This window comes from Dysidea avara, chromosome 3, assembly GCF_963678975.1.
Source record: "Dysidea avara chromosome 3, odDysAvar1.4, whole genome shotgun sequence".
Taxonomy (NCBI): domain Eukaryota; kingdom Metazoa; phylum Porifera; class Demospongiae; order Dictyoceratida; family Dysideidae; genus Dysidea; species Dysidea avara.
The window spans coordinates 27,386,919-27,413,515 of NC_089274.1; the positions used below are offsets into that span (position 1 = coordinate 27,386,919).

At 38.0% G+C, this 26,597-nt stretch overlaps 3 protein-coding genes across 5 annotated transcripts in view; all 3 read left to right on the forward strand.

The window, feature by feature from the left end:
* The window catches only part of LOC136250580 (protein unc-13 homolog D-like), a 36,646-nt gene extending 29,162 nt beyond the window's left edge, over positions 1 to 7,484 (forward strand). For both annotated transcript variants that reach the window (XM_066042796.1, XM_066042797.1), the window contains exons 33-36: positions 4,826 to 4,904; positions 6,686 to 6,775; positions 6,828 to 6,948; positions 7,044 to 7,484. In XM_066042796.1, the coding sequence (XP_065898868.1) occupies positions 4,826 to 4,904; positions 6,686 to 6,775; positions 6,828 to 6,948; positions 7,044 to 7,353 (600 nt within the window). In that variant the 3' untranslated portion in view covers positions 7,354 to 7,484. The remainder of the gene's footprint in view (positions 1 to 4,825; positions 4,905 to 6,685; positions 6,776 to 6,827; positions 6,949 to 7,043) is intronic.
* Positions 801 to 4,811, forward strand: LOC136250582 (52 kDa repressor of the inhibitor of the protein kinase-like). Its single transcript, XM_066042801.1, has one exon. It carries the CDS (start codon positions 1,683 to 1,685, stop codon positions 3,978 to 3,980), a length of 2,298 nt encoding a protein of 765 aa, XP_065898873.1. The 5' UTR covers positions 801 to 1,682; the 3' UTR covers positions 3,981 to 4,811.
* A 72-nt stretch (positions 7,485 to 7,556) lies between the features above and the next one.
* LOC136250581 (protein unc-13 homolog D-like) overlaps positions 7,557 to 26,597 on the forward strand; it is a 67,824-nt gene continuing 48,783 nt past the window's right edge. For both annotated transcript variants that reach the window (XM_066042800.1, XM_066042799.1), the window contains exons 1-16: positions 7,557 to 7,783; positions 8,680 to 8,770; positions 12,570 to 12,665; positions 14,362 to 14,439; positions 15,446 to 15,508; positions 16,291 to 16,318; positions 16,664 to 16,702; positions 20,750 to 20,897; positions 21,498 to 21,539; positions 21,594 to 21,659; positions 21,705 to 21,789; positions 21,843 to 21,950; positions 22,004 to 22,081; positions 24,707 to 24,819; positions 25,542 to 25,728; positions 25,948 to 26,072. In XM_066042800.1, the coding sequence (XP_065898872.1) occupies positions 7,578 to 7,783; positions 8,680 to 8,770; positions 12,570 to 12,665; positions 14,362 to 14,439; positions 15,446 to 15,508; positions 16,291 to 16,318; positions 16,664 to 16,702; positions 20,750 to 20,897; positions 21,498 to 21,539; positions 21,594 to 21,659; positions 21,705 to 21,789; positions 21,843 to 21,950; positions 22,004 to 22,081; positions 24,707 to 24,819; positions 25,542 to 25,728; positions 25,948 to 26,072 (1,553 nt within the window). In that variant the 5' untranslated portion in view covers positions 7,557 to 7,577. The remainder of the gene's footprint in view (positions 7,784 to 8,679; positions 8,771 to 12,569; positions 12,666 to 14,361; positions 14,440 to 15,445; positions 15,509 to 16,290; positions 16,319 to 16,663; positions 16,703 to 20,749; positions 20,898 to 21,497; positions 21,540 to 21,593; positions 21,660 to 21,704; positions 21,790 to 21,842; positions 21,951 to 22,003; positions 22,082 to 24,706; positions 24,820 to 25,541; positions 25,729 to 25,947; positions 26,073 to 26,597) is intronic.

Sequence of the window (26,597 nt, forward strand, 5' to 3'; positions counted from 1 at the left end):
GACCAATGTACTGAAAATAATTGTAGTAATCTACATCCAACATTTGTTTAATATTCCATTGGTAGTTGGATACCTTTGAGAAACACACCTTTGACATGTGTATGTGTAGGCCTCATATGGAGGGAACAGACATAGATGGACTCAGTCACAAGTTACCTATACCTGCAGATATACTAATGAAGGTTAAGGATTTAATAATTTGCAGGTATAGACAATCTCTCTTGTTCCCTTGTTTCACTACTTTTTATCCTTAAAATATCTAATTTTTCTTTTACTTGTATTAGGTGTAATTAGTAATGCAAGTAAGTTACTTTTGAAATATAATAACCCCCATTTCTGACAGTACAAATATATTGTCATTGGTAAGTGTATCAGTGAACTGCACTGCTGAGTATGGGTATCTCATCAGATCAGTCTTATCCTTTATCAGTGTATAATGTGTAGTAAGACAATAATAGTATATATGTGACTGGATCTGCAAGAATCCCACATTAGTGCAAGCCTATTTTTACAATATGCAATGAGTGAAATGTTTATAAAGTTGAAAAAATCCACTTGTTTCACAATGAAAAAAGTACTAATGGCAAGCAGGAGGAGTTCGAAAGCTTTTGTTTTGTGTCAGTACTCATAAGGACACGGAAGATATAAACATTAGTCTGCCTCGCATTGGATGGACAGCTCTTTATCATTTTTCTCATGTTTTCACCTTTGCCCTGGTTGTAGGAAGAGCCTGGAAGTTTGCCTGTTCATGGAGTATCCTGATGGTGTAAATTACATTTTGGTAGAGGACTGCATTTTAACAGGCCCGTAGCCAAGGGGGGTTCGGTAGGTTCGGACGAACCGCCCTCTTGGGAAAAAGGTCCACAATTTCAGTAAAAAGGTCCACAATTCCAAGTCCATATAAGTCTACAGCAAACTGGAATCGATTCCTTAAAGTCCCCAAATCGCTAAAGCTGATAACAATCGATTGTGGTTTTACATTATACACGTGATTTAACACCTTATGTAAACAACGGTGATGGGACGCGCGAAACAGAAAGAGCGTGAGAGGAAGCGGTCAGCTTCTTCCTGTCAGCGACTAGATAAACTTTTTGCGAAGAAGAGCAAGGTATTTGAAGAAGAGGTGATTGCAATTGATAGTAATTCTGACGACGATTCCGCTGAAGATGTTTTGACCAGCTCTACTCCCTCCTTACCTTCTGGTAATATAGCTAGCTAGCTATATAGTTAGCTTGCTATAGTGAATAGATAGTAGATAAACATTCTAATTCTCGTAAATGCAAGTATTAAATTACCCGGTTTTGAGTGTAAAATGATTCTACTGTGCTCATGCAAACGTGGCGTGGCTTGTGCCTGTCAGTTATCTACTATACAACAGACTGTCAGTTACTGATTACTCCAGGATGCTGTAATTCAATGCACAACATATAAACAATAGATTGTGCTAATAATTTTAATTGTCATTAAATTATCAACTCAGTATACCATGTATAGTAGAAATACAGTGTAATGTATAGTATGAGTACGTAATACGTAGTATGAAACTGATGGCTCACAATAAATCATTCTTCTAATCTATTATAGGAACGGAAGTCATTTTAAATCCGGTTGAAGATATTACCAGTAGCCATACTCCACCATCACTACTTACCCCTGCATCATCATCAGCTTCTGAGTCTCAAATGGTGAAAGCAACTGATGTGCCACAACCTAGCAAAACACCAAGCCTTGTCCAAATGGACATTGGCATAATCTATTCTAAGGCTACGTCACCTGCTGATTTTTCTGCTGCAGTGCACTCGCTGACGGTGGCTGAAAAGTATGAATTGCTTACAAACCATAAAATTCCACACAAGGACCATGCATTTCCAACACAGCATGTTGGTGGTTGCAATCGCAGTTTCAAACCTGCATGGCTTTCACTGCATCCTTGGATGGTGTACAGTGAGCAGGTTGATGGAGTATTCTGCATCATATGTGCCATTTTCTGCACTGATTTGTCCAAAGGAAGCTTTGTTAACAAGCCATTCCATGCATGGAACAAAAAAAGTGAAAAGGCTAAGGAGCATGAAAATTCTTTGTATCATCAAAAGTGCATGGAACTGGCTGATAGCTTCAAATATAATGTTGAGCATCCGGATGTCTCCATCACATCTCAGGTAGATGCTCGCAAAGCTGCAAATATCGAACGCAACCGTAGCATTCTGAAATCTTTGGCTAGCGCTGTGCTGTTTTGTGGCAAACAGTGCATAGCCTTGCGAGGAGATGCAGAGAAACCTGAAACACCAGGTAATCCAGGAAATTTTCTTGCTCTACTAAAATTGCTAGCTACAAATGATGATATATTAAGGAAACATCTGGAAACTCCTGCAATGAGAAATGCAACATACATCTCTCCTCAAAGTCAGAATGATTTGATTGAGGTTATAGGTGAGCAAATATTCCAAGGCATAGTAGATGATGTCAATGCATCTCCATTTTATGCTATTCTGGCAGATGAGGTAACATCCCACAATGTGGAGTACCTAGCTTTATGTGTCAGATTTTTTGATCATAAGCAGAATACAATCAGGGAAGAATTTTTGGCATTTCTGCCCTTAGTACGAATAACAGGTGAGGCAATTTCTGCTGTCATATTAGGCTTCTTAAGTAAGAACCAAATTCCAGCATCAAACATGCGTGGTCAGGGGTATGATGGTGCTAGCAACATGGCTTCAGATTCGGTAGGTGTCCAAGCACGTATTAAGCAGGCAGCCCCATTAGCTACGTATGTACATTGTAATGGCCATTGTCTTAATTTAGTTATCAGCAAAAGTTGTAAATTACCACAAGTACGCAATGTTCTTGATCGGATGCAAAGCTGCAGTAAGTTTTTTCTGTACAGTCCAAAGCGAATGGGTGTTTTAGAACTCATTATAAGGCAAAATGTGGTTGATGAGACAAGAAGAAAACCCTTGTTGGATGTTTGCAGGACCAGATGGGCAGAACGGCAGAGTGCTTATCAACACTTCTATCAGGCATATGTGTTCATTACTGAGGCTTTGGAGCTGATCGGCTACAAACGGCACATGGAAAAGTATGGCACCACCTATTCAGATTGGGGTACAACAAGCCGTAGTGATGCACAACAACTGCTAGCAGGAATCATCAGCTTTGAATTTATTGTAGTCTTTCTTACAACTTACCAATATCTCTCACACTTAGCTGGTATCACAGTAAAGCTACAGAAACGTACACTTGATATTATTGAAGCTCATGAAGAAATTACAGAGATTACCAAAACTTACAGCCTTGAGCGGAAAAATGTTGACTCTGGGTTTGCTAAGATATTTGAACACAGCAAAAGAGTTGCAGAAAAAGTAGATTGCACCATTCAAATGCCACGCATTGCCTCTAGGCAGAAGCATCGTAGCAATGCTGCAGCAGATAATCCTTGTGAATACTTTCAAAGGAATGTAGCAATACCACTGCTGGACCACATAATTTCTTTCTTGGACCAGCAGTTCTGTGATTCATCTGTTACTGCTATTATGCTGTTAGGGCTTGTGCCATCTATTCTTTGCAGAAAGAATATTAACCTTGAAACAGCTGTTTCCAAATACAGTGCAGATCTTCCATCCCCAGAACTATTCCAAATGGAACTTAAGCGTTGGAAAAATCGCTATACTGGTAAGAAAACCAGAGAAAGACCATCATCAGCTGGAGAAGCACTAAAGGAGTGTGACAAGGATATGTTTCCCAACATATTTGTACTTTTACAGATTGCTTGTACCATTCCAGTAACATCCTGCGAATGTGAGAGGAGTGCAAGTGGATTGAGGCGTTTAAATAATTTTCTAAGGGCATCAATGGGAAAAGATCGGCTCTCCCATTTGGCATTAATGCATATACACTATGACACTCCAATAGATCTTGACAGTGTAGTAGATACTTTTGCCACACAACATCCACGTAGACTCGAGCTGGATTCACTGCCCTGAAATTCACATAATTATTATTATGATTTGGCACTTGTAACATTTTTTTAAACCACTTACAGTTTAATAGCGATAACAATTAACACTTTTATAGTGTACAAATTCTCTATCATGATAATATTATTATGTGTATAACTACATAGTCCCTTGTTGCAATGCATATGGTACAAAATTGACACATCAGTAAAAATCGTGCTATTTTAGTGGCTGAAATGTCACCAAATTCAGTCTTTTAGCATGTATTCCTTAAAAAATTTCCTGGGGGGGCATGCCCCCAGACCCCCCTAGTTTTAGCATGCTTCGCATGCTGGGTGTGCTTCGCACACCATATCACACCATATGCATAATTATGGTGCAGAATTAGTAAATAATTGTGCTATTTTAGTGGCTCAAATTCAGTCTTTCAGCATGAATTTTTTTTTAATTTCCTGGGGGAGCATGCCCCCAGACCCCACTAGTTTTGTGCGCTTCGCACACCTCAGCATCACACTAAAAGGTCCACTTTTTCTTCAAAAGAACCTACCAACCTAAAGGTCTGCCTACGGCCCTGATTTATAAATTATTACCATTTAATTTCACCTGTTGTAATAAAATAGAATTTGAAAAAATGTGCTAACATGTGGGATTCATGCAGATCTGGTCAAATATATTTGATGAAGTTATGGAATTACCTTGCTACAAGATTTGTAGGGAAGTAGAAAATGACTGATACCACATAACTATAGCTGTATTTATATTATAGTCAGGGAAGTAGAAAATGACTGATACCACATAACTATAGCTGTATTTATATTATAGTCATGTACACACCTATTATGTTACAGATTTAACTATTTCTCAAATTGTAGGCAAATTCTACAGGACGACATGGTACAATCATGGTCAATGTGACTTATTCGAGAGCTGAAAGTTATCTTTTCATTGCTGGCAAGTGCAGATATTTATTGTGTCACTAATCAGATCATTCATTTATATAGCATTGCTTATTACTTGCTTACATCGTGTGTTTTGTATATTCATACTAAATGTACTAGTTTATTTAATGAAGTAGGGATCAATGCATTAAAAGCTAGAGACATTGTATACCATGAATAGATTGACTTGTTTAGTTATAATTTTAGCCACATGCAGCTATCCCTTTGTATACATCATGTCAGGCCCGTAGCCAGGGATTTTGAAAGGGGGGTTCTTTATGACCAAAAGTGGACCTTTAGTAAAGGTCCAAATATTGTGACTGTTCTATTAGAGTGGTTGACTGCTCTATTAGAGTATCTCGATCTTGCATTGCATTTAATCCATGCAATGAATGAGTTACTCGAAGCGCTTAATTTAGTTTCTTATTAGTGGTATCTAGTAAACTGTAGCTAATGGACTTTTGCTCCTGAAAATTTGGACTTGTATACCAAAAATTGTGGACCTTTTGGTTACATTTTGAACTTTTTAACTGAAATTGGGGACCTTTTTTCCAAGAGGGCGGTTCTTCAGAACCCCCCGAACCCCCCCTGGCTACGGGCCTGATCATGTGCCTTGCTTTTTTGTGCATATATCCCTACTTAATATTGTTTACATCTTCCTGTTGATAGCTGTAAATACTGTAATCAAAATTTGTGGGTTGTGACTGTTCTATTAGAATACTATGATAATTTACCTCACTGTTCTGTTAGCTAGCTATAGAGTATCTTAATATCTTGCTACTTGGGTCAGATTAAACCGTCCCACTCAATAAGGAGTGTGGTGGCTTTGTGGTCACATTGCTCACCGTTTTGGTAGAGAAACTGATTGTTATAAGTAAAGCTGAAGTGGATTTGATAACATTCGTTGCATTCCAATTTTCTGTATTTTGTATTCTGTGAAAAGTTGCTTTCTATGCACACATTAAGAGTAGGGCTGTGTGATAATTAAGATAATTGAGATACTTTGTCGCTATCTTAGGGATAATACAGGAAGCAAATCTACAATATATGAATACCACTCATTTATTGTCATATTCTTGTAACAATTTCTAGGTAATTTTTTGATGCAGGTTTTCCATTACAATTAGTGCTGCTTAGAGTAATATATTGGTATTAGTGGTTTATGCAAGTATCGTGATAATTGAGATAATGAGTAGCATTATCAAGATATCAAAATTTTTACTACTATCACACAGCCCTAAATTTAAGGGGACATGGGATACAATGCCATCTGCTATATCTCATTCCCTTTCATAGTAGTACATTGGCATTTTTCCAGTACTTCTGTTGTGTCTAACCATATATACGAAAAGTGTCAATACAAAGTTAATGCTTAGTTATGGTTCTTGAAGATGACAACAAGGTAAAGGCACAGTGTACAGTGTGGGTAATTATCACAACCCAAAGGCACATTCCGCCAGTCACTATATTAAATTAGTGGGTGCGTGCTGTGTAGGTTAGCTTCTAGCTTGTAACTGTGATCAGGCAGGCCAGCAGGCAGGAATTATACTTGCCAATGGATAGTGTTTTAAAATTCCATATTGGTGCTTTTCTGAATGTTTTCATTTTAACACTTATCTATTTACATCAGATACACTGGCTAAGACTCTTTCTGTGAACATATTTTCTCATTGTTCTAATGGTAGCATTTCAGGGACACTACATTGTTTTGGGGGAATCCCTATTACCATTGATTCAGTACTGCATGAATCATGTGAAGTATTTAAATTACTTGTACGTGATATTGTCTTCTAGTGCTTCAATGCACAGGCTTAATACTACCTCACAAGTCATCTGGTAAACCAGAAGTAGTCAGTGAATCATCTAAAGCAGCTGAGAAAGGAGGTAATTTGCTAGTATCCATTGCTACTGCAATAATATGTTCTTTTATTGGTAGTACTTGTTGAAGTGTACTTGTTGCCTCTTGATGATGCTATGAGAAAAACAGATGCAGAGATTAAAATTGAAGCAGTAAAGAAGGGGAACAACCCCACATTTAAAGAGCAAGTACACGAAATGTGAGCTATGAAATAATTACTAGTTTTCATATGTATAATTTCTTAAGAAATTCATGCAGCTATAACTATTATTATTATATGTGTTATATTGACAGGACTATTCCTCAAGAAGATCACTTAGATAGTCCTGGTACTTCTGTTGTGTTTGTGGTGAAGAGTAAGGGTAAACTGTTGGGTTTGTCACTGATTTCTTGCAAGGATGTACCTCGTTATGGGATTAGAGGAAAGAGGTGTGCCTCACCACAACTTCAACGCAGAGTTGATGTTAACAAGAACAGGATTCTCCCCTTAATCCATCATGTAATTGATGACTCACAAGCACTCAAAGAGCTGAATTTCAGAGCAACCCAGAGCCGGGATTTTGAAGCAAAACAAATAGTCAAAATATTTACAGAGAACAAATAATGTTGTACTGCTATTAGCTAGCTATTTGTGTTGAGTTTACCTATAGTTACGTATATGACAACCTGGTCACTTGTATACTTTAGAAGCTAAGTACGTTTTGTGTTGCTGTTTTTAATTTTATTGTTGTTTTATTTTGCTCGCTTAAGCGCTAGCACGTGTATACATTCTATGTTATAATATCCGAAAATGTACGCAAACTACTGGTTTCATTGCACGTGACGAAGATGTCGTCTTTCTTTACTTCGAGCAGTATATTTACTAAGTTTAAAGATGCCATATTCAAGGGGGAAAGTGATTTATTCAATTTTGGGGCACCTCTTGGAGATTATGGGTCCGTTTTGAACAGTAAGCTAAAACAAGCTTCTTCTGTCGTCACAAAGGCGAACACGTTGAACGATGTGGAGAACGAAAGGGGGAACAGACAATTGAAGTAAGTGAAGTATATTTGATATATTCACCAAGTGTGTATTTAGTGTAGATATGATGGCTTTTCACGTGTCTGAAATCCTTGAAAGTGAGGTCGTGTAGCTAGTTAACTAGTCTGACCAAGGTATAGCTAGCCAACTAGTTGGCTTGATACCTTGATCTTACAGTTATAATTATATCCTGATCCCGCTTCATTTGTAGCTATCTGGCGAGTTACCTGGTTATCAAGTTTGTTAATTCATTAACCTATGTACTCATCTAACTGGTGATGTAATAGCTTGCTGCCTTTTAGCTACAAATTTCAACTGAATAAAGATCATTTCAAGTCATAGAATTTTCAATGTAATGGCAGTTTCAATGTCACACTGAGTAGTTTTCATTGTGGTTCTAAAAATCTCATATTTGTGGATGATCATATTCATAAAGTACCATGATTAACTACATGTGACCTGGTGGTTTTGGTGGAGGTGATGAAAATCAAAAACAACTATATCATGTACCTATATATAGTGGTAACACAAATGACCTGTGTACTCTAAGGTTCAAATTTAATGTGAAGATTGATTGGTGGTCTACTGTTGTCACGTAAATAACCTGACTGTGTTAGCTGAAATTTAAGTGGCAATGTATGAATTTTTAATTGCTAGCTATAACTATTTATTGACCATAGCAATAGATTAATTTCATATCATATATGTAAATAAAAATCTTTCAAAATTTGTAAACTTGTAATGCTTGGAAGACTTCTATGTAATGTGTGTGTATGTGTGTGTACGTGTGTGTGCAAGCATATCCTATTGTCAGTAATGGAATCAAAAACTGTTGTGCTAATTAATTCTGTATGCTACGTGATATTGTGATTAAGGTTTAAATTTAATTGATTATGTAACATACCAACAGGAGATCTGCTTCCTTTGAGAAGGAATGGATTGAATTGAAAGTAGTTGAACCTGATCTGAAGGCTAAATTAAATAAACTCTATGGTGGAACGGTATGTGTTTATATACATTATGAAATATGTGTTTATGTCTATAAATTCTTACATGGAAGGTGATTAGATGTCTATTTACCTCCATAATGTTTTGACAGTATTGGTTGGGACCCAATTAACATGTTTTCATAGTGACCCAAAATTAATGCTAACAAGAGTTCTACAAACTCAATTTTTTTATTAACCCTTAAACCCAGATAATCCAGAAAACTGGATCTCAACTTAATTTAGACCACAGCAAGGTGAAATACTCGAATTTCATTGGCTACTTACAGGTATCTAAATCCTGTAGACCCCTTGTTCATGTTTCAATAGATCCCGGTAAGCAGCTGGGAAGGTACCACAAGCAGCTGGGAAGGTACAATAAGAATGAGCTGTGTTCTAAATTAGTTTAACATTGAAACACAGGGTTCTATGGAATTTAGAAACAGTCAGGCCTTGTAGTAGCGCCCTCACTTCGCTTGTGCGCCACAACACAGGGCCTTTTGGGTTTCTAAATTCCGTAGAACCCTGTGTTTTGATGTCTAACTATTATTTAGACTATGGTACAGCTCCTTTATAAGGTTACTAAATCACTTAGTCACCTGACGTGTTCATTTAGTCACCTATACATGTTCATTTAGTAACATGCCCTCAAGCAATTTTGCACATGATAAATAATTATAACACGAAAGGTACACTGCAGTACTTGATAATACTGTAATATTCTTCTTCTCCATGTTCTGCAAATAATTCTGGATAAATAGTAGGCGTATCTTGACGTATCTACTGTAGCTCTAGCCGTTACTCTGGTTACCGGTCAATTAACTAGATGCCGGACTCAATGAGTCAAACACCGATCCTGTATCTGTGTAAGCTATGCATTATAAAGGATGAGATTATGGGCCTGATATTGGTGCTCCGTAAACAGATTGAACTGACACCCGAGCCTGCAGGACATTACCCTTGGGCAATTGTCTGCCTGCATATTAGCAAGTATGTCTGTCCTCTTATTGTTTCAGGCTTGAGTGCTTCCTGAAATGACTCATCAGTTTTCCTCTGCATTTTGGGGATAACCCACCCCACTTCCTCTGAGACAAAAGAACATCACCCATGTCACATTACAGGTTTTTGCAATTGAATTCGGCGACTTTGCAATTGAATTCGTCCTGTTTGCAATTGAGTTCGTCGCTTTTGCAATTGAATTCGTCCCGTTTGCAATTGAATTCGTCGGTTTTGCAATTGAATTCGTCCCGTTTGCAATTGAATTCGTCGCTTTTGCAATTGAATTCGTCGCTTTTGCAGTTAAGGCAGTTAAATTCGTCCGTAACAAGAATGGCAGCTGGAGGAAACACGAAAACATGATGTAGCAGCTGCTACAAGAACTTGTTCAAGTACAACAGTAGTAAACAACTCTTTATAAGGCAATAATTCTTCCTCTACAGCCTATCCAGCAACATGCCATACTCTACTACGCCATTCGCGATGGGTGTGGTCACTCGCGAGCAAGTTAATTAACTTGTCAGACAGCTATCAACTTCGCGTACTACCAGCTTCAATTACTTTCTAGTGTCTCAAGTGTAACTCTCCAAGGCATAAATAGTTCATCTCTTAATGAACGGGTTGGTTTCTTGGAGCCATTTTGTTTATGACGAATTGTAATGCAAACGCGACGAATTCTATTGCAAAACCGACTAATTCAACTGCAAAACCGACAAATTCAATTGCAAAACCGACGAATTCAATTGCAAACGGGACAAATTCAATTGCAATACCGACGAATTCAATTGCAAACGGGACGAATTCAATCGCAAAGGCGACGAATTCAATTGCAAAAACCTGTAACTATTTTGTAGTTAATGGAAGAAGAGATTGAGGAGGTGAAAGATTACGACTCGCTAACTGTTTACTTCAAATGTGCTGGAATGTCAGACTGGCCTCCCTGATAGACCTCTTTGAAATACACGCCTAAATTATTGGAGTGCACTAGGGGGGTTGGGTCAAAACCTGTATGACCAGTGTGAAAATCCAGGCAAGCTCGTCCTGCTGTTTAACCTTCTGTTAAGCTTGTAATAATTATTTTTGTGGGAGCTTTGATGATTCCAGGAAGAAACTGACTGTTCTGCATTGCTTTTTCACCCAACATTTATGCCCTGGCTATAAAGGTATGTACTTTAAACCATAGTCTAAAATAAGTTAGACACCGCAACCAATGGTAACGAAGCGATTTAGTAACCCCTCAGGTCCTTAGTAGTGCCCTCGCTGTGCTCGGGACATACAGCCCCAAGCCATCAGGGTTACTAAATTGCTTAGTTCCCTTGATCTTGGTGTCTAACTCAGGGGCGGATCCAAGGGGGGGTCTTTGGGGTCTCCTTCAGGTTGAACCTCGAACAGGAAATCTAAGACAGAAAGTGTACGGAGGAAAGCAACAGGTCGCAAAAGATCGATATACCGTAATAGAGCAGTCCCCAACTGTTTGATATAGCATCACGTGATGATAGCTCACGTGATATGGATAGTTTAAAGTTCAGCAAATGGCGGAAGACACACGTTTACTGTGCGTAGAAGAGCTGGCAGCTGCAAGGGAGCAATGGCATTTGTAATCACTAATATTGTTGTAAAGGTATGTCTGATTTGTATATTAAGAGTGTTTTACTGCTGGTACTTTTCTTTTGTGGTAATACACCTGACTCCGCCTTTGGTCAATATGAGCACGTGACATCACTTGGCTGTTCTTGAGACCTCACCCAGAAGACACAGAATGCCGTTCCCCGCACGAATTACAAAGTGACACAGGAGTTAGCTACTTCAGTAGTTCTACAACTTGTTCAGGAAGACCAACTTCACTCGCACTTGCACAAGGTTCACTTTTGGTGCCACTTCTGCGAGGGTGCCGGACAGAAAAGCAAGAAGCCGGTGTGATCAAAAATCTGGTGCGATGAACAAGTGATCCATCATTCGTCATGACTACTGTGTGCCAGGAGGTTGTGAATGTAGTAAGCTATAAGTCTACAATAGCATAGTATAGCAATAAGCTGCACAAACAGCAGTGTAGGTTTCCAACTAGTTATAGCTAGACACACACATTGTGCTTGTTAAAGTTTGCCTAAGGGCACATTTTATGTATGAATGCTACGTACAGCCGTAGGCCAGATGTACTGAGTTAAATAATTGTGTGGGGGTTACCCTCCATACAGCTCAGACCCCCCTCTTGAAAAATCCTGGATCCGCCCCTGTAGCTATTATATAAATATGTATGCCTTGCACAAAGTGCTGTAACTTTCGAAGCGTCCATCCTATGGCTACGCAATTTACGTCATTCTCCTTGTGTTGTAACAAGGATTAAAATGATAACTAGGGTTTTACCCTAATGCTAAATGGTGAGGCCAAAACTAACCGTGTAAATAACTTTTCGGGAAGGAAACATGCATACCTTTATAAAATGGTCGATACTCGATGGTGGTTGCTCCTATCACCTTGCAACAGCTACCACATTTGATTCGCCGTTAAATTTTTTATCAGGCCATATATGACCCACGTGAGTAAACCCACAATCAAAATTAAACATGTAGCAAGAATTTTGAAACATGGAGATGCGACTTGTCTTTGTTCATTGCTTCATGCCACTGTAGTTACAATGCTCATTTAACCGTATCCAAGTAGCCCAGTGAACAGACTTTTAATAGATGTATATTTGTAGGCTGTGAGAATTAAGTTACCCCACCTAGTGTTGCGTGCCCATATCATGTAAACACTCATCCCCAAAAGTTCTTTGCAGGTTTAATGGTTAAAACGTACTTGTGTATATGCTGTATTTCAGGTGATAAAGTCATTATCCAGTGTAGCAGAAGGAGATGAAGAAGCTGTTACATCAGAAGAGCAATATCCTTTTGGAGATGCTCCAACTGATGAAGAGGTATGTAAGTAGATTATAATAATATGTACACAGACAGAAGTGTAGGAATAGTATAATTATGTGATGTGACAGTCGCTGCATAATTTGCACCAATATGTGAACGGCTAAACAAGCCCAGTCATTTTTGCACATTCCTTGAATTCCAGTTTATTGCTTCTCTGTTATAAGGAGTGGATAGCCAAAGTAGCAAATTTGTACAGTCTGTTCATCATGAACTAACAAATCCATCAAGGTATAGTACTTTCCCTGTACTTCTCCATGTGGACAAATAAGGCCATTCCAACAAAGAAATGATAACAGTAAACTTTATTTCTACGTAAATAGGCACCCATAACTCACATATCTTTTTCTGTACGAACTTGAAACATTTTATGTTACATTCCATGAACAGGTGTATAATTATAAATTTGAGCTTTGTTTCAGTGCATAACGTGCATAATTTTTTTTATGTAGCATGCATACTTTTACCCAGTATTTTCAATACATCTTTATAGAAAATTTTGAAACAGCTGGTTTTTGCTCAGTCAGTCACATATACTTTTCTTAAAACATATTGGACAACAACAAGTGCAATGATGCATGTTATAAAAAACATTGTTGTGCAAATATATTCAGTGAAGTGATGTACCTTTGCTCAGTGAACAAGTCTGAAATTGACTTGACCGCTATACCATCTTGTTCACCTGTTCATGATCAGTTTGAATATCTTTTTCAAGCTTGTATCCTAAAGGGTATGCATGTGATATGTTTGAAGCAATAAAGATGTAAACATTGTTGTCCTCATTCCTTCCCTTCATATTTGTACACATGAGTAATTGCAGGGCTAAAAGTAAATCTTTGTGAAATTTCCAAGTCATAATGGACACTTTGAGCCAATTCTACTCATGTACATGTAAGTTATGGCCGTGAATTTAAGCATCTGTAGTTTATTCTTGACACAAATCATTATATTATTTGATTAAACTACTCACTATTATAGGCAACCTTTGGGATGCTATTAGTATTACTGAGGCAATAAAAAGAAATTTGGAAATTGTCAACTTACTCATAGTGTCCAAGCTATTGTGACCTTACTGATCTCATTCTAACACATGACATGATTATGTGGTTGCTGACTCATTGTCATAAGACAAGCCATACAATTGATTATGAATACGCTATTGGTTAATGTTACCAGACATCACTCCTTCCACTGTTTGCTGAAGCAAGAAAAAATAGACCAGTAACGTGATTATATCATGGGCTATGTACTGCGGATATTGTGATGTCACTCAGCAATTAATTTTCTTGGTTGTTACATTGATCCTTGCTGTACTAGGCCAAACATGTTGCTATGTGATCCAAGCATTCTGAAATGTAACCATCACTATCCACGCTACATGACTCCTTTCCTTTACAAGGCTCTTGTGGTGTTTTTATTACATGACTTTATTGTGTAAATATTCATATGTACTGAAAACACACAATTTTTGGAGATACATAAAATTTGCAGATTTGTCACATGATTGCATAGCTGTCTGGGAAATGTTCATACTTTATATACTCTGTGCTACATAATAGTAAACCAGTAGAGAAATGAGTGATCCTTGGATATAAACTGTGAAATTGTTCACCTACAAAAAAATGCAGATCAAAAATTTGTACCTATGTGTATGTGGTAATATGTACTTATGTTCTCTTCTTTCTTACCTTACAGGCTGTTGCTACATGTTTGTTGGCACTGAAAACACTGGGGTCTGGATGTGCACCAGCTTTCAAGAGTTACCTGCAGCATGTATGTGTGTTTGTTTAGCATTTATCTGTATCATAAGGATGTATGTAAGCAGACGAGAATTTTTTTTTAATGCCAAGGAGATTGTTGGTAAGAATTTGTGTATAGGTAAAGTGATACATCAGTTATTATCTGGTTGCGATCATTCTGATGTGTCTTTTTATCCAATTTCTAATAGGGACCACAAAGGAGTAGGCGTGGCCCATGCAATAACATCACCCAAAAAAAACAGCCTCAATTTTCCCAAATGATGATGAGGCAGTATTGGTTAGGTAAAACTAAGCCCAAACAAGCTTTCAGATCGACTCAAAATGCTTTCCACAAGTTGCTACGGAATTAAATTTTTTTTATTCAACGGAATTTTCTACTGTCTGCCGAACTGACTGCCTGATGCCTTCAGACAAGTGTAACTTGATAATGGCTAAGGCTATGGGCTTGATTTTTTCACTGTTCGACGTTGTTTCAGCCCAAGAGGTGCCTTTTGGCATACCGCAGTACGTACAATACATTCTTCATGGACTTACCAGTGTCCTCCTTTGTGTCCCATTCATCTTTGTTGACAGTGAAAAGTGTCGATTTGGTGGTAGCATGTGATGGCTTCCCTTCATAACAAAAATCGTCTGTATTTTTCATAGTGGCTACTTCGATTGCAGAGGTGTTTTTAAAACAGTTTTTGATTCGTACTGCTGTGTAACGGGTTGAACATAGCCAGCAACAAAGCATAATGGATACTTCACTTTTCAAACGATAATAACTGGGACGCATGGCACCAACCCTTTTTTTTTGGTATGCGTGGGTTGCAGAGATGCAGCTTGTTTCAGTACTTTTTACCGATGTGCTATGGTCCCTACTCTAGTTGAAAATTCCAAATTTTTTGAAATACTTATAATTATCAGTGTATTGTGTGTGTAATTATTTGATTAGATAGCTGAAGATTTTGGCAATATACATAACTTTCAGTAGTTTTTATCTTTGTTTACTTTGTAAACATAGATTTTTTTTATACCAGGCGTTAAATCTGAATCAAGCCAAGTTCTCAGAAATCAGTTCCAAGTTGGAAACATCATTTAAGGTATACTGTCTTCTGATGTAATGAATGTGTCGTCAAACACAAAAACACACATGATGTACACACATACATATGCACACGTGCATGCAGACAGGCAAACACACTCTCACACACACGCACACACACACACATATGCACACATATGCACACACACACACAGACACACACACACAGACACACACACACAGACACACACAGAGACACACACAGAGACACACACACAGACACACACACATATGCACACACACACATATGCACACACACACACACACACACACACACACACACACACACACACACACACACACACACACACACACACACACACACACACACACATGCACGCACAATCTGTGTACAACTCACAAAGGCATAGACAGGGTAGGCACACTTTGTCTGGTTTCATAAAGCCAAACAGTGACATAGCTGTTCAGACAAGCAGTAAAGATTGTTGAACTTGCTGAATCTGTTCTTATCAGAAATGTTAGAATTCCTCATTGTGTGTTTATATCAAATATTCATATCTGAGGTCATACAAACATACATAAGGTAATTGTAATATTTGGGAACACTCAGCTTAAATAAAGCAGCCACAGTATGTTGATTCTAATAGAGCAGTCATGTATGCATCACCCCTTTCACAGATTTAATAGGCATGGAATTTTGTTGTGAAATGGTAATTGTGAAGGTCAGTCTTTGTAAAAGTACATGACAACTTACATTACTGTATTTATGTCTACACTGTATGTGTGTAGTATGATATTATTTATTATTGTTTCATGTAGCTTGATGTACAGTCACTGATTCTCACAAGTAATATACTATATTATATATAATGTTATGTCTACATGTGCTTCATAAGGTAGATGACACATTTTGTGGTTTGGAAGCTTGATTGCTTGTTTATGTTTCAATAAAATATATGAGAACAAGTGTACATATGTTGCTTCAGGCAACTAGCTGTTAATGTGTTATTTGGTGAATGACTGTTGACGAAGTTTGTTAAAACAGACATAAAAATATGCACAAAACTATCTTCTGTTCTGTCATGTGTGCAGTATATAAGTGCCTTGTTGGGTAGGTACCTGTGGTGTTATGCATATAGATACGGTGTATACAAGTGCTTGTTATGGTGAATTCATTTATTTTATATTTTAGTTGATGAAATCAAAGATCCAGTTGTGTCATATCCCACTGGTATGTGTATTAATATTGTATTGGTTGTATTGCTGATCTAGTCTAGATAATTAAACAATATTTGGTGATTAATTGAACTTGACTTTGATACAATAAAAGCAATTCTTTGGAGAGACATGACTTACCCTAATAAAACAATCACCAACCAAGTGACTGTTCTATTAACCCTTAAATGAGCATGAAACTTTAGGGGAATGTGTGTTTACACATTTCACGCTTACATGGCGACATTTGGTGGGGTAGCTCAACTCCTTTAGCCTAAAACTACATATTGATCAAACGTCTATTCACTGGACTACTTGGGGAAGGTTAAATAAACACTGTAACAGTGGACACTTACTTGTTATGAAACAAAAAGCAATGGCATTATTAGTGTTATCCATCAACCAAGCTTCTCCCCACATGTTTAATTTTAATTGTTGGTTTAATCATGTGAGCTTTGCATGGTCTAATACGAAATTTAAGCAAACTTTTTGGAAGTCAAATGGAACAACCACCATCAAGTTATGGATCATTTATAAAAGTATGCAAAGGTTTTGCATGTTTATTTAATGAAAAGTTGATTACATGGCGTGTTCTGGCATCATGCTTTAGCACAAAGGGGAAAACCGTAGGTATCATCGTAACGCTTTTTACATTACGAGTAGAATGAAGTAAATTGCATAGCCATAGGAGGTATGCTTTGAAATTAATAGCACTTTGTTGAAAGCCATGTGTACATATTTGCCTATACTTATGTGCGTTTAAGGGTTAAAATATCTTTTGGTTAATATTTAAAGAAATTACCACAGGAAATAATAATTGGTGAAAAAGAAATTTTAAAATGATAAAATCCATTCAAAAACAGTCAAGCTGTAAAAAAAAGAGTGCGGCCCTCAAAGCCTGGGTGAAAAAAGTTGTGAAATCAAAGGTGGCGGCCAAGAAATGGCTGGAATGATGTTAATGCTAAAAGAATTTAATAATGCACTTTGAGAGCCGCACTCCTTTTTTTACAGCTTGGCTGTTGTTGAGTGGATTTCACTTCTTTTTGTATTTTCAAAAACCAAATCCTGCACCTTTTAACTGGGATATGATTTCCAGGCTGTTGTATCACACATTTTGCTAGCATATAGCACTTATTATGATGATTATGATGATGATGATTGACATATTAGTCTACTCGCAAACCGCCTGGAGGCGAAACTAAGTTAATACTACTAATATACCACTGATCAATACAAAAATGGCTCTGATTTGATGAAATAGCTACTAGATTGAGCCTCAAAGTGTTGCAACAATAGTATGGTGCTAATGCTCTAATAGAGCGCACGTTTTTGCTTTTGCTGAAATCATCTAATAGAACACACATAGAATATTCTAGAACGATCTAGATTTTCTAATGTCAGTTTTACTTATTGAGCTAGAATTTTCATTTATAAGGTAGAAATTAAGTGAAGTGATCAGCTGAGATAGCAGTGGTTCAGTGGTTAAGGAAGCAGGCGTTAGGTATGGAGGTCCTTGGTTCAAACTCTGGTCATGATGAGTGCATTTTTAAAGACATTTTTTATGCACCTTTTTTTGCCCCCCAGTGACTGCTCTATTAGAGTATCTCGATTCCGCAATTTACACTTGTTCGGTTTTTGCTTTATAACTTTGTAGCTGTAAATCTGTTGCTGTTCTAACCACCAAAAGGCACTCCTACAATGATCAGCCTATGTACACACAAATTTTCAAGTTATTCCTCTACTTGGTTTACCCTGTAGCCATGACAAAAGTTTCATCTTTTTTTTTAACGTGAATAAATGTTCATAACTCCTTGGATATTTGTCAGATTCATAGCAAACTTGGTACATGAGTGTATCTTTATACGCTCTTTACTTGTGCCAAATATCGATACAATGGAGGTACAAGTTTGTGTTTTATAGCAATTTTTGCAAAGTATGCGAAAAGAAATTGAAGCCCCCCCCCCGTAGCCCCCTATGGCAAAGAAAAAAAAACGAAGAAATTAAAACAAAACTTTGGCCACTCATATCTCAGAAACAGCTAGGGAGATTTCCTTCAAATTTCGTATGTGGCGTGGCCTACCTGGCGGGCACCTCTGTAGTGAAACTAGTTTCAATCGGATAAGGGATCATGGAGGTACAAAGTTGTGAAAACTGCTTTTTCTTCCTGTAAATATACTCACGGTGTGGTGCGCCAGCTTCTTGAGCCACATGACACACTACCGTGTGTCTTGATATAACAAACACTTCTCCAGACAGTGATAATGGTACATACACATGAATGTGCATGAAATGCTGTAACTATGTAGTTTCCAACACAATTTTGTCTTTAGTTATAAACTGATTCCTGTACATTTACAATTATAGTTCTGAAGTGGTTGAGGGTATACCAGTGGTATAGTTATCAAGTAACAATATGTATGTGACCAGCTGAGCAGAAACTGGCCTTATTTCATACAATTTTTAAAGTCCATTTTATGTCTTCTCTGTTATCTATTCAAATTATGGCACTATAAAGTTGGAACAGCAATAAATTTGATTTGTATAGCAGCAATGTTCACAGCTACTTAATTAATCAATCATAACTCACGAATGAAAATAGCTACAAAGACTGGACTGACTATGGACTGGCAAATCCATCAAGTTGTAGTGCTTTCCCTGTACTCCTCTGTGTGGACAAAGAAAAAAGCCATTCCAACAAAGAAATTATGATCGGAGACTTTATTTCTACCCCATTGTAATTAGTACCGTGCCTTTTTGCTGTACAAACATAGATTTTCTTACTTTCTATTAACAGGAGAATCCGATGGTGTATAGGTTTCATTGATTTGTGCTTTGTTTGTTTCAGTGCATACCAAAATGTGACTGGATTTTGGAAAATCATCCTTATGGGCACATTGATGATTCAGTGAAAACATATTTTAATAATTTAAAACATTGTTACTTACCAGCCTTGGCAGCTACACGTTTGGATTTTTCACCAAAGATGGAGCAATTCACAGCCTTAACAGCACTTGGTGGCCAAGGTAATCCTTGTAGAGTTTCCCTCCATTTTAGATAGGTTTTTCACCAGTGTTGCTGTATCACGAGTCCTCAAAAAGGGTTAGAGGGTGGGGGTGGGCAAGAGATAGACCACAAAATGGATGAGGATGGTAATTGAAGGTACCAGATCACAAAACAACCTGTCAGAGGCAGGAAATAGACTGAAATCTCACAAAACAGACATACCGCAGAGTTGAGTTGTTAAGCGCATGTATCTATTAAGTGCATATTATATGTTAAGCGCGTACACATTTCTTGTAATTAACATGGATGATAAACACACATGGCCAAATGCAACGATTAAGCTACACACAGCAAGAAATGGCAAGAAAGGCTGGAAGTCCTGAAAAAATTATGTCTCCACAAGTACTAATGTCTTCCTTGAGATCTCCCTTTGGTATGTATGCAGCAAATCAGCCATCTGGATAGTAGTAGCTAATCTTGTTTATCACGAAGGATTCCACCCAGAAATGGAGTCAAATATCCTTACACACTGGAGTGACGACTGACACACACTATTAACTACTCTCACATTCCATGTTACACTCACCGCAATTATTCTAACAGATAATATGATTTTTACAAAACGTTTTCTACAAAATTATAAGTACATGCGCTTAACAACTTGACTTTACGGTACATTCAGCACTCTGCTTGTCTGTCCAGAGTATATGAACCTCCCTAAGCACTTCCCTGTTGTTCATAGACCTGTACAGATGTCTGGCATGGTTACACAGGCCGCCAGAAAACAGTCCACCAAAGCAGACCCGAAGGCGAGTTTGATAAGGAAATTGTTAGTCTGATAGTGCAGCAACTTCATGCTGGTGTTATCTCATTTTGGCTCTTGTGCACATGGTTAATTTTGCTAAATCTGGTCACAAATGTATTTTTTTTTAAATTTAGCACAAAATGACCAGTTTTTGCTTAGCCAGTCATATATGTATGTATATAACAATTGCAAAACTGCACACCACTACTGTCATTGGTGAATTAATGTAGCTAATTTGATAATTCATTTCACTAGCTGGGGTGTATTGTATGGCTGGAGTGGTATTATCCAAGGGTGAAAATGCTACTTTGATTGAGCTGCAGAGACATGGTCATGTGAAACACTTCACAAAGAGCAAAGTTCATCTCTCTGCTGATACCAGTTGGAAAGAGCAACTTGAACTGTAAGTATGATGATAGAGTGTAGAATTGTGTATATGTATAAAGTTTTCACCTTTATCAAAGGAAGCATGCAATTTTCTGAAACATTTAAAAAAAAAAAACTTGTGTGTGTATGTATGACTATGTTTTTCCATATTGCCATGAGCTAAATGTTTTATGTAGCCAGTACATGAGAAAGGAAGGTTGTGTAGAACTGGTATCAAATTTCTGCAATGGTTAGCTTTGCTCTGAAGGGGCGTGGCTTTTCTGCCTCTATACTCATATGATAATCAGCATACAACCATGAGGCTTGTGTAGAGATTTTTTACAAGAAAACACGATGGACATACTATGAAACAGTCTGCTTGTGGTTTATAGTGGTTGTTCAAGTTATGCTTTCTTGGCAGTACATGGCATTATACGTAATTGATAATGGCAGTAATGTTATTTAGTTCAAGTGCTAGTTTGGTTAATTTATGTTAGCACTCTCTGTTTAGCTACTTAAGTGTCTGGTTTTTTAAAGTAGCACAACATTGTCTTGTGTTTGCCTTTGAAGTATATTTGTACGTATGATTTGTTTAGATTTACGTACATGTACAAGTGCTGTAATTTCATTTGATCAGATATATACTTGGTCGTGAGTGTATCTTGCAGTTGGAACTTTGGTAAGTAGTGAGTACTAGTTGTATGTAATATTTCATGTGCATGTATGTTTATAGGGAAGCTTCTAAACGTACACCAGTTGAAGGAGCAGCTAATGTTAGAATTGCCCTACACTACTCAAGGTATGTGCTATAGTAATGTGTACATTGTGTGAACAATAGTGGCAGTGGTAAAAAGAAAAAGAAGTCAAAGAAGGAAAAGACTGGTTCGGATGAAGATGTCCTATTAGGAATTGCCACCATAAGAGTATCAGTAAGCTACAGTGTTTGCAATGAGTACTATAACTAGTAACTATCATGTTACAGGCTGATAAACATGACGCTACCTATTTTAAATGGGAATCATTTGTGGATCATGGTGGCAAGGAGGTTAGAGGAAAAGTTAGGTATTCACTATGCAGGACTTCTACACAAGTATGTATTTATACTCTGTATAACTTGTTGCTATATACTTTCATGTACTGTAGTTTAAACTGAGTCTTGATGAGGCTCTAAGACAACACAAGCTACTGTCCTTCTCTGTGATGAATTATGACAGTCTTGATGTGAGTTTTTTAACATTGTAATCCTTTATATGTGACTGGATTTTGGAAAAACGATCCAAATTGCACATTAGAAATTTTGAGATAAACAGTTTTAAAGAATTCAAGCCAGCATAACTCTCCAAGGATAGCAAGCACGCATATGAAATTTACAGTAAAGATGCATCAATCTGTTACCTTTCAGAGCATTTCCAGTACTTGTAGCTGCTCATAAAGTTTCCCACAGAAAATCTGAGCAGTTGGACGAGCGAAGTAGTATCACGAGTGCTCCCAAAGGGGTGGAGGATGGGGGGTGGGCAAGAGTTAGACCTCAAAATGGAGGCAGACCACAATTGGAGTACAGAGATGAGATTACAGGGCTGTGCTGGCTCCTTAGTGGCTGATATGTAGCAAAATCCACAGAAAAACGTCTAGCCAACTGTCCACCAGTAAACCACTGATTCTCACCAAGCCAGGTCCTTCACAAGGCCTAAAACCGCCTTTTGAGCTCTACACACCACCCAAAAAAGACATCTGTTGAAACCAACCTCGTGTAGTTTGAGTGGTACTGAGTGTCAAAACTACTAGTATGATAGTGTGGCTATCCACTGGAGGTGTTAGTTTGATTTTGCCTGATGTGCGATTTGGATCGTTTTTGTAAAATCTGGTCACATATATGTAATACCTTCACACCTCAGATCAAAGGAGCCACCCAGGTTACATTTACAATATAACCCAGTTGGTGACTTGCCAGGCAACATCTGAATATAGCCCGGGCTACAACTGGACAGTGATTATATACACATTAAGACCAAAATCAATTACAGGGATACATTAATACTCACGTGATTAGTATTCACGACTTGGATTTGGCCATGAAAACCACTCAGACGAAGCCTTTTTTTTTTCCTTCGCTATCCTATCAGTTGAAAAACGTTGGGTTAAGTTGAGAATTAGTGTTATAGCAGGTGTTTCCACACATTTTCAAATACAGATCACACCCACATAATTACTGATAACACAAAATTACCACTCTGTATGGAATAACTACTCTACAAGCAAGTTTACCCATCTAGATCTTTAGTTGGTGTAACTAATCACTGGACTGGAACACTGGACTGACATATTTTTGGTTTTTACACATTCTGTGGTTGGTTTTATTGAGTCTTGCTAGCTAAGGGCCTTCAGAAAATATGCAGTTTGCCACTAAAATGATGAGTGTGAGGAGTGGAGTAAGCAAAAACTGACTTCTCACCACTTGTTATGCTCTACAGCATTTATACATTTCTTAGTATCGTGTTTTGGAGATTGTAATATATAGCAATAGCTAACCAAAAATCATTTTACTATATTTGTACTACCTATGATGCACTATATCCTCGAACTAAATAACTCAGACCCCTGGGGCACAACCTATCCTTCCTAAGAATCTGTTGTAGCTACCTACATACAATATAGCTACAAACTCATTGCACAACTGTAGGGTTTTTCTGTTATCATGATTAGTTCTTACATGTTCTGGTTGGCGTATTACAATATGTGACCAAATTTACAAGCTTACTACTATCTCCAAGACGTAATCGTTGGTTAACCACAACTAGAACATGCCCTGCAGCATACTGATAAGGAGTATAGGTATATGTACTGTAGAAAAACATAATAAATAGAGGTCATGCAGATTTTGCTTTCTCCACTCCTCACACTCCTCACACTCATCATTTTAGTAGCAGTCTGCAAGTTTTCTGAAGGCCCTTGGCTAGCAAGACTCAATAATACTGACCTCAAAATGTGTAAAAACCAAAAAATATGTCAGTCCAGTAGTCCAGTCCAGTGATTAGTTACACCCGTCTTTATTAACCTCTGTAATTGTGCCATAAACAAGTCAACAGCACTGATTAAACTTTAAACTCACGTCACCACTGCATAGCCAGAGCGTACCAGCTGCTGACCCATAATCGAATCTTTCAGGCATGTAATATATCCAGTGGTTGCACTCACATTGGCTTGGGTGATTGATCACCTGGTGTAGGCTATTAGCGGATCAGAAGTGTTATGTACATATTAGCTGTAACATGGGGCATTCGGGCTTTTGCCTGTTGTGTATGCCCTAATGCTTGTGTTATAACTATTACATATACCCTTATAGAACATGCCTCCTCCCCCACAAATGCTTGCAACAAGGATCACGGTATACTCTATTTATAATAGAACAGTCAAAAACCCTAATAGAACAGTCATACTATTATAACCTGACTTGTACTAATTGTGACTGTCTCAGCGAAAACCTGCCTATTTTGCACAACTTACATTTTGTTCTCAGTCTGGTATCCAAGGAATGTATCACCAAAGTTTCAGCCTATTGTGATGAGTAGTTTTGAAATTGTAGCACTAGAAGAGCAAGGAAAATGATTTGTACAGTGACTATACTGAAAATAAACTACAGGCACTTACTTACATTCGTAGCCATGACTTCCAATGCATGCTTGTGCAAACTAGGTGGGTTTGTATAACATAATTTCTGGAGACATACCTCCAAAGAATGACATGTATATGTGTTATGTGCTTCAACTATAATGCTCCGGCCACTGTGTAAACTTTATTTGGCTTAAGCCTATGGTCATTACCACTTACTTCCCTTTCATGTTGCAGTCAAATGGTAGACATAAGAGATCATGGGATGGAGCACTCACTACTGAAGGAACTCACTTGTTGAGGTTACATGCACTTCGGGCACACCTCACTGAACTCCAGCAAACGACAATGTAAGCAGTGTTGGGAGTAACGCGTTACAAAAGTAACGCGTTACGTAATATTATTACTTTTGTGGTAACTAAGTAATATAACGAAATACGCTATAGAAACAAGTAATATAACTTAAGTTACTTACTTACAAATGTAACGCGCTACCTAAGTAATATAGTTACTGTAACGAATCTAATATTACGTAATATTATTACTACAAGTAACGAAGTTACTAATCTCGTTTGTAATCCACTGAGTAACGCCTAGCCACAACGAAGTAATGAAGCCTATATGAATGAGGCTTATTCACCAGCTTCTTACTTATAATCAAGATTTGAACATTGTCCAACGACGCAATCGTGTCACGTGATAAGGTGGTAGTTTCACACGTGACAGCTTAAGGCTGTGGACACAAAGTAATATAATATGTAATATTATTACAGTTACTTTATTTTATGGGTAATATGTAACTGTAACTAAATAGTTCAGCTGCAAGTAATATGTAACATGTAACTAGTTACTTGTAAAAAGTAACTTGCCCAACACTGAATGTAAGTGTATATGATATGTACATATGCAATATGAGGCTTGTATAGCCGTAATCTTTATGAAATCCTTCTGTTGTTCCTTTAGCTTCTTTACTGAAATGTCTTTTGAAAACTGTTGCCTTATATACTGAGTGTATATTTACATGAGTACATACGTATGACTGCCAGTCTCACATGTTAGTACTACTATACAGACAGGTGGTGGCATTGGTTGACTACCTGCAGTGGTACTTGGTTGATATTCCCTCACTGCATAAGATGGTAGAATGGATGATGTCGTATGTGTCAAGAGATTATGTTGATGAAGGGATTGATGAATCTGATGGGAAGCAAATAAGTTATTTGGTCAAACTGTGCAATGACTCTCCAGAATCACCATTGGTTAGTATGTATTTTAGCACCGTGTATATATATACTTTCAAGATTTATTGTTGGTATAGCTGTTGTCCACTATAACCCATAATTTCAATACTGTTGAATCTTTCTGCTATTGTGTATTGAAAAGTAAACACTACGTGATGAATACATATTACATTCACAATAAATGTTTGTATAAATTTGTTAAATGTGCAATAATATATCTGTTCTCATTCAATTTAGCTGGTTACCCTGATCACTGCATTTGACAAGTTGATACCATATTACAGGGATGTACTCACACATCACTTATTTTACTTTGATCCACGAAATGGTGCTGACTTGGATAGACTCCGTGATCACATCCAGTAAGAGCTAGACTATATGTGGGTTATCATACAGTGTGGTATTAGGGTCATAGAGGTTTGGATTTTTCTGGCTAAAAATACCAGCTTCACAATACCATCCTGGTGCCTTGGCAGTATTGGTTAGGTATAACCCAGCCCAAAAGTGCCTTCAGTACAACCCTAAATACTTCCAATATATTGTTACAAATTTATAAAAAATGGAATTTTCTATAGATTAACTGCCTGCCTGCCTGCCTGCCTGCCTGCCTGCCTGCCTGCCTGCCTGCCTGCCTGCCTGCCTGCCTGCCTGCCTGCCTGCCTGCCTGCCTGCCTGCCTGCCTGCCTGCCTGCCTGCCTGCCTGCCTGCCTGCCTGCCTGCCTGCCTGCCTGCCTGCCTGCCTGCCTGCCTGCCTGCCTGCCTGCCTGCCTGCCTGCCTGCCTGCCTGCCTGCCTGCCTGCCTGCCTGCCTGCCTGCCTGCCTGCCTGCCTGCCTGCCTGCCTGCCTGCCTGCCTGCCTGCCTGCCTGCCTGCCTGCCTGCCTGCCTG

Bases quoted from the DNA above. Each gene is read 5' to 3' on its own strand.
- LOC136250582 (XM_066042801.1), top strand. From the start codon at position 1,683: ATGGTGAAAGCAACTGATGTGCCACAACCTAGCAAAACACCAAGCCTT.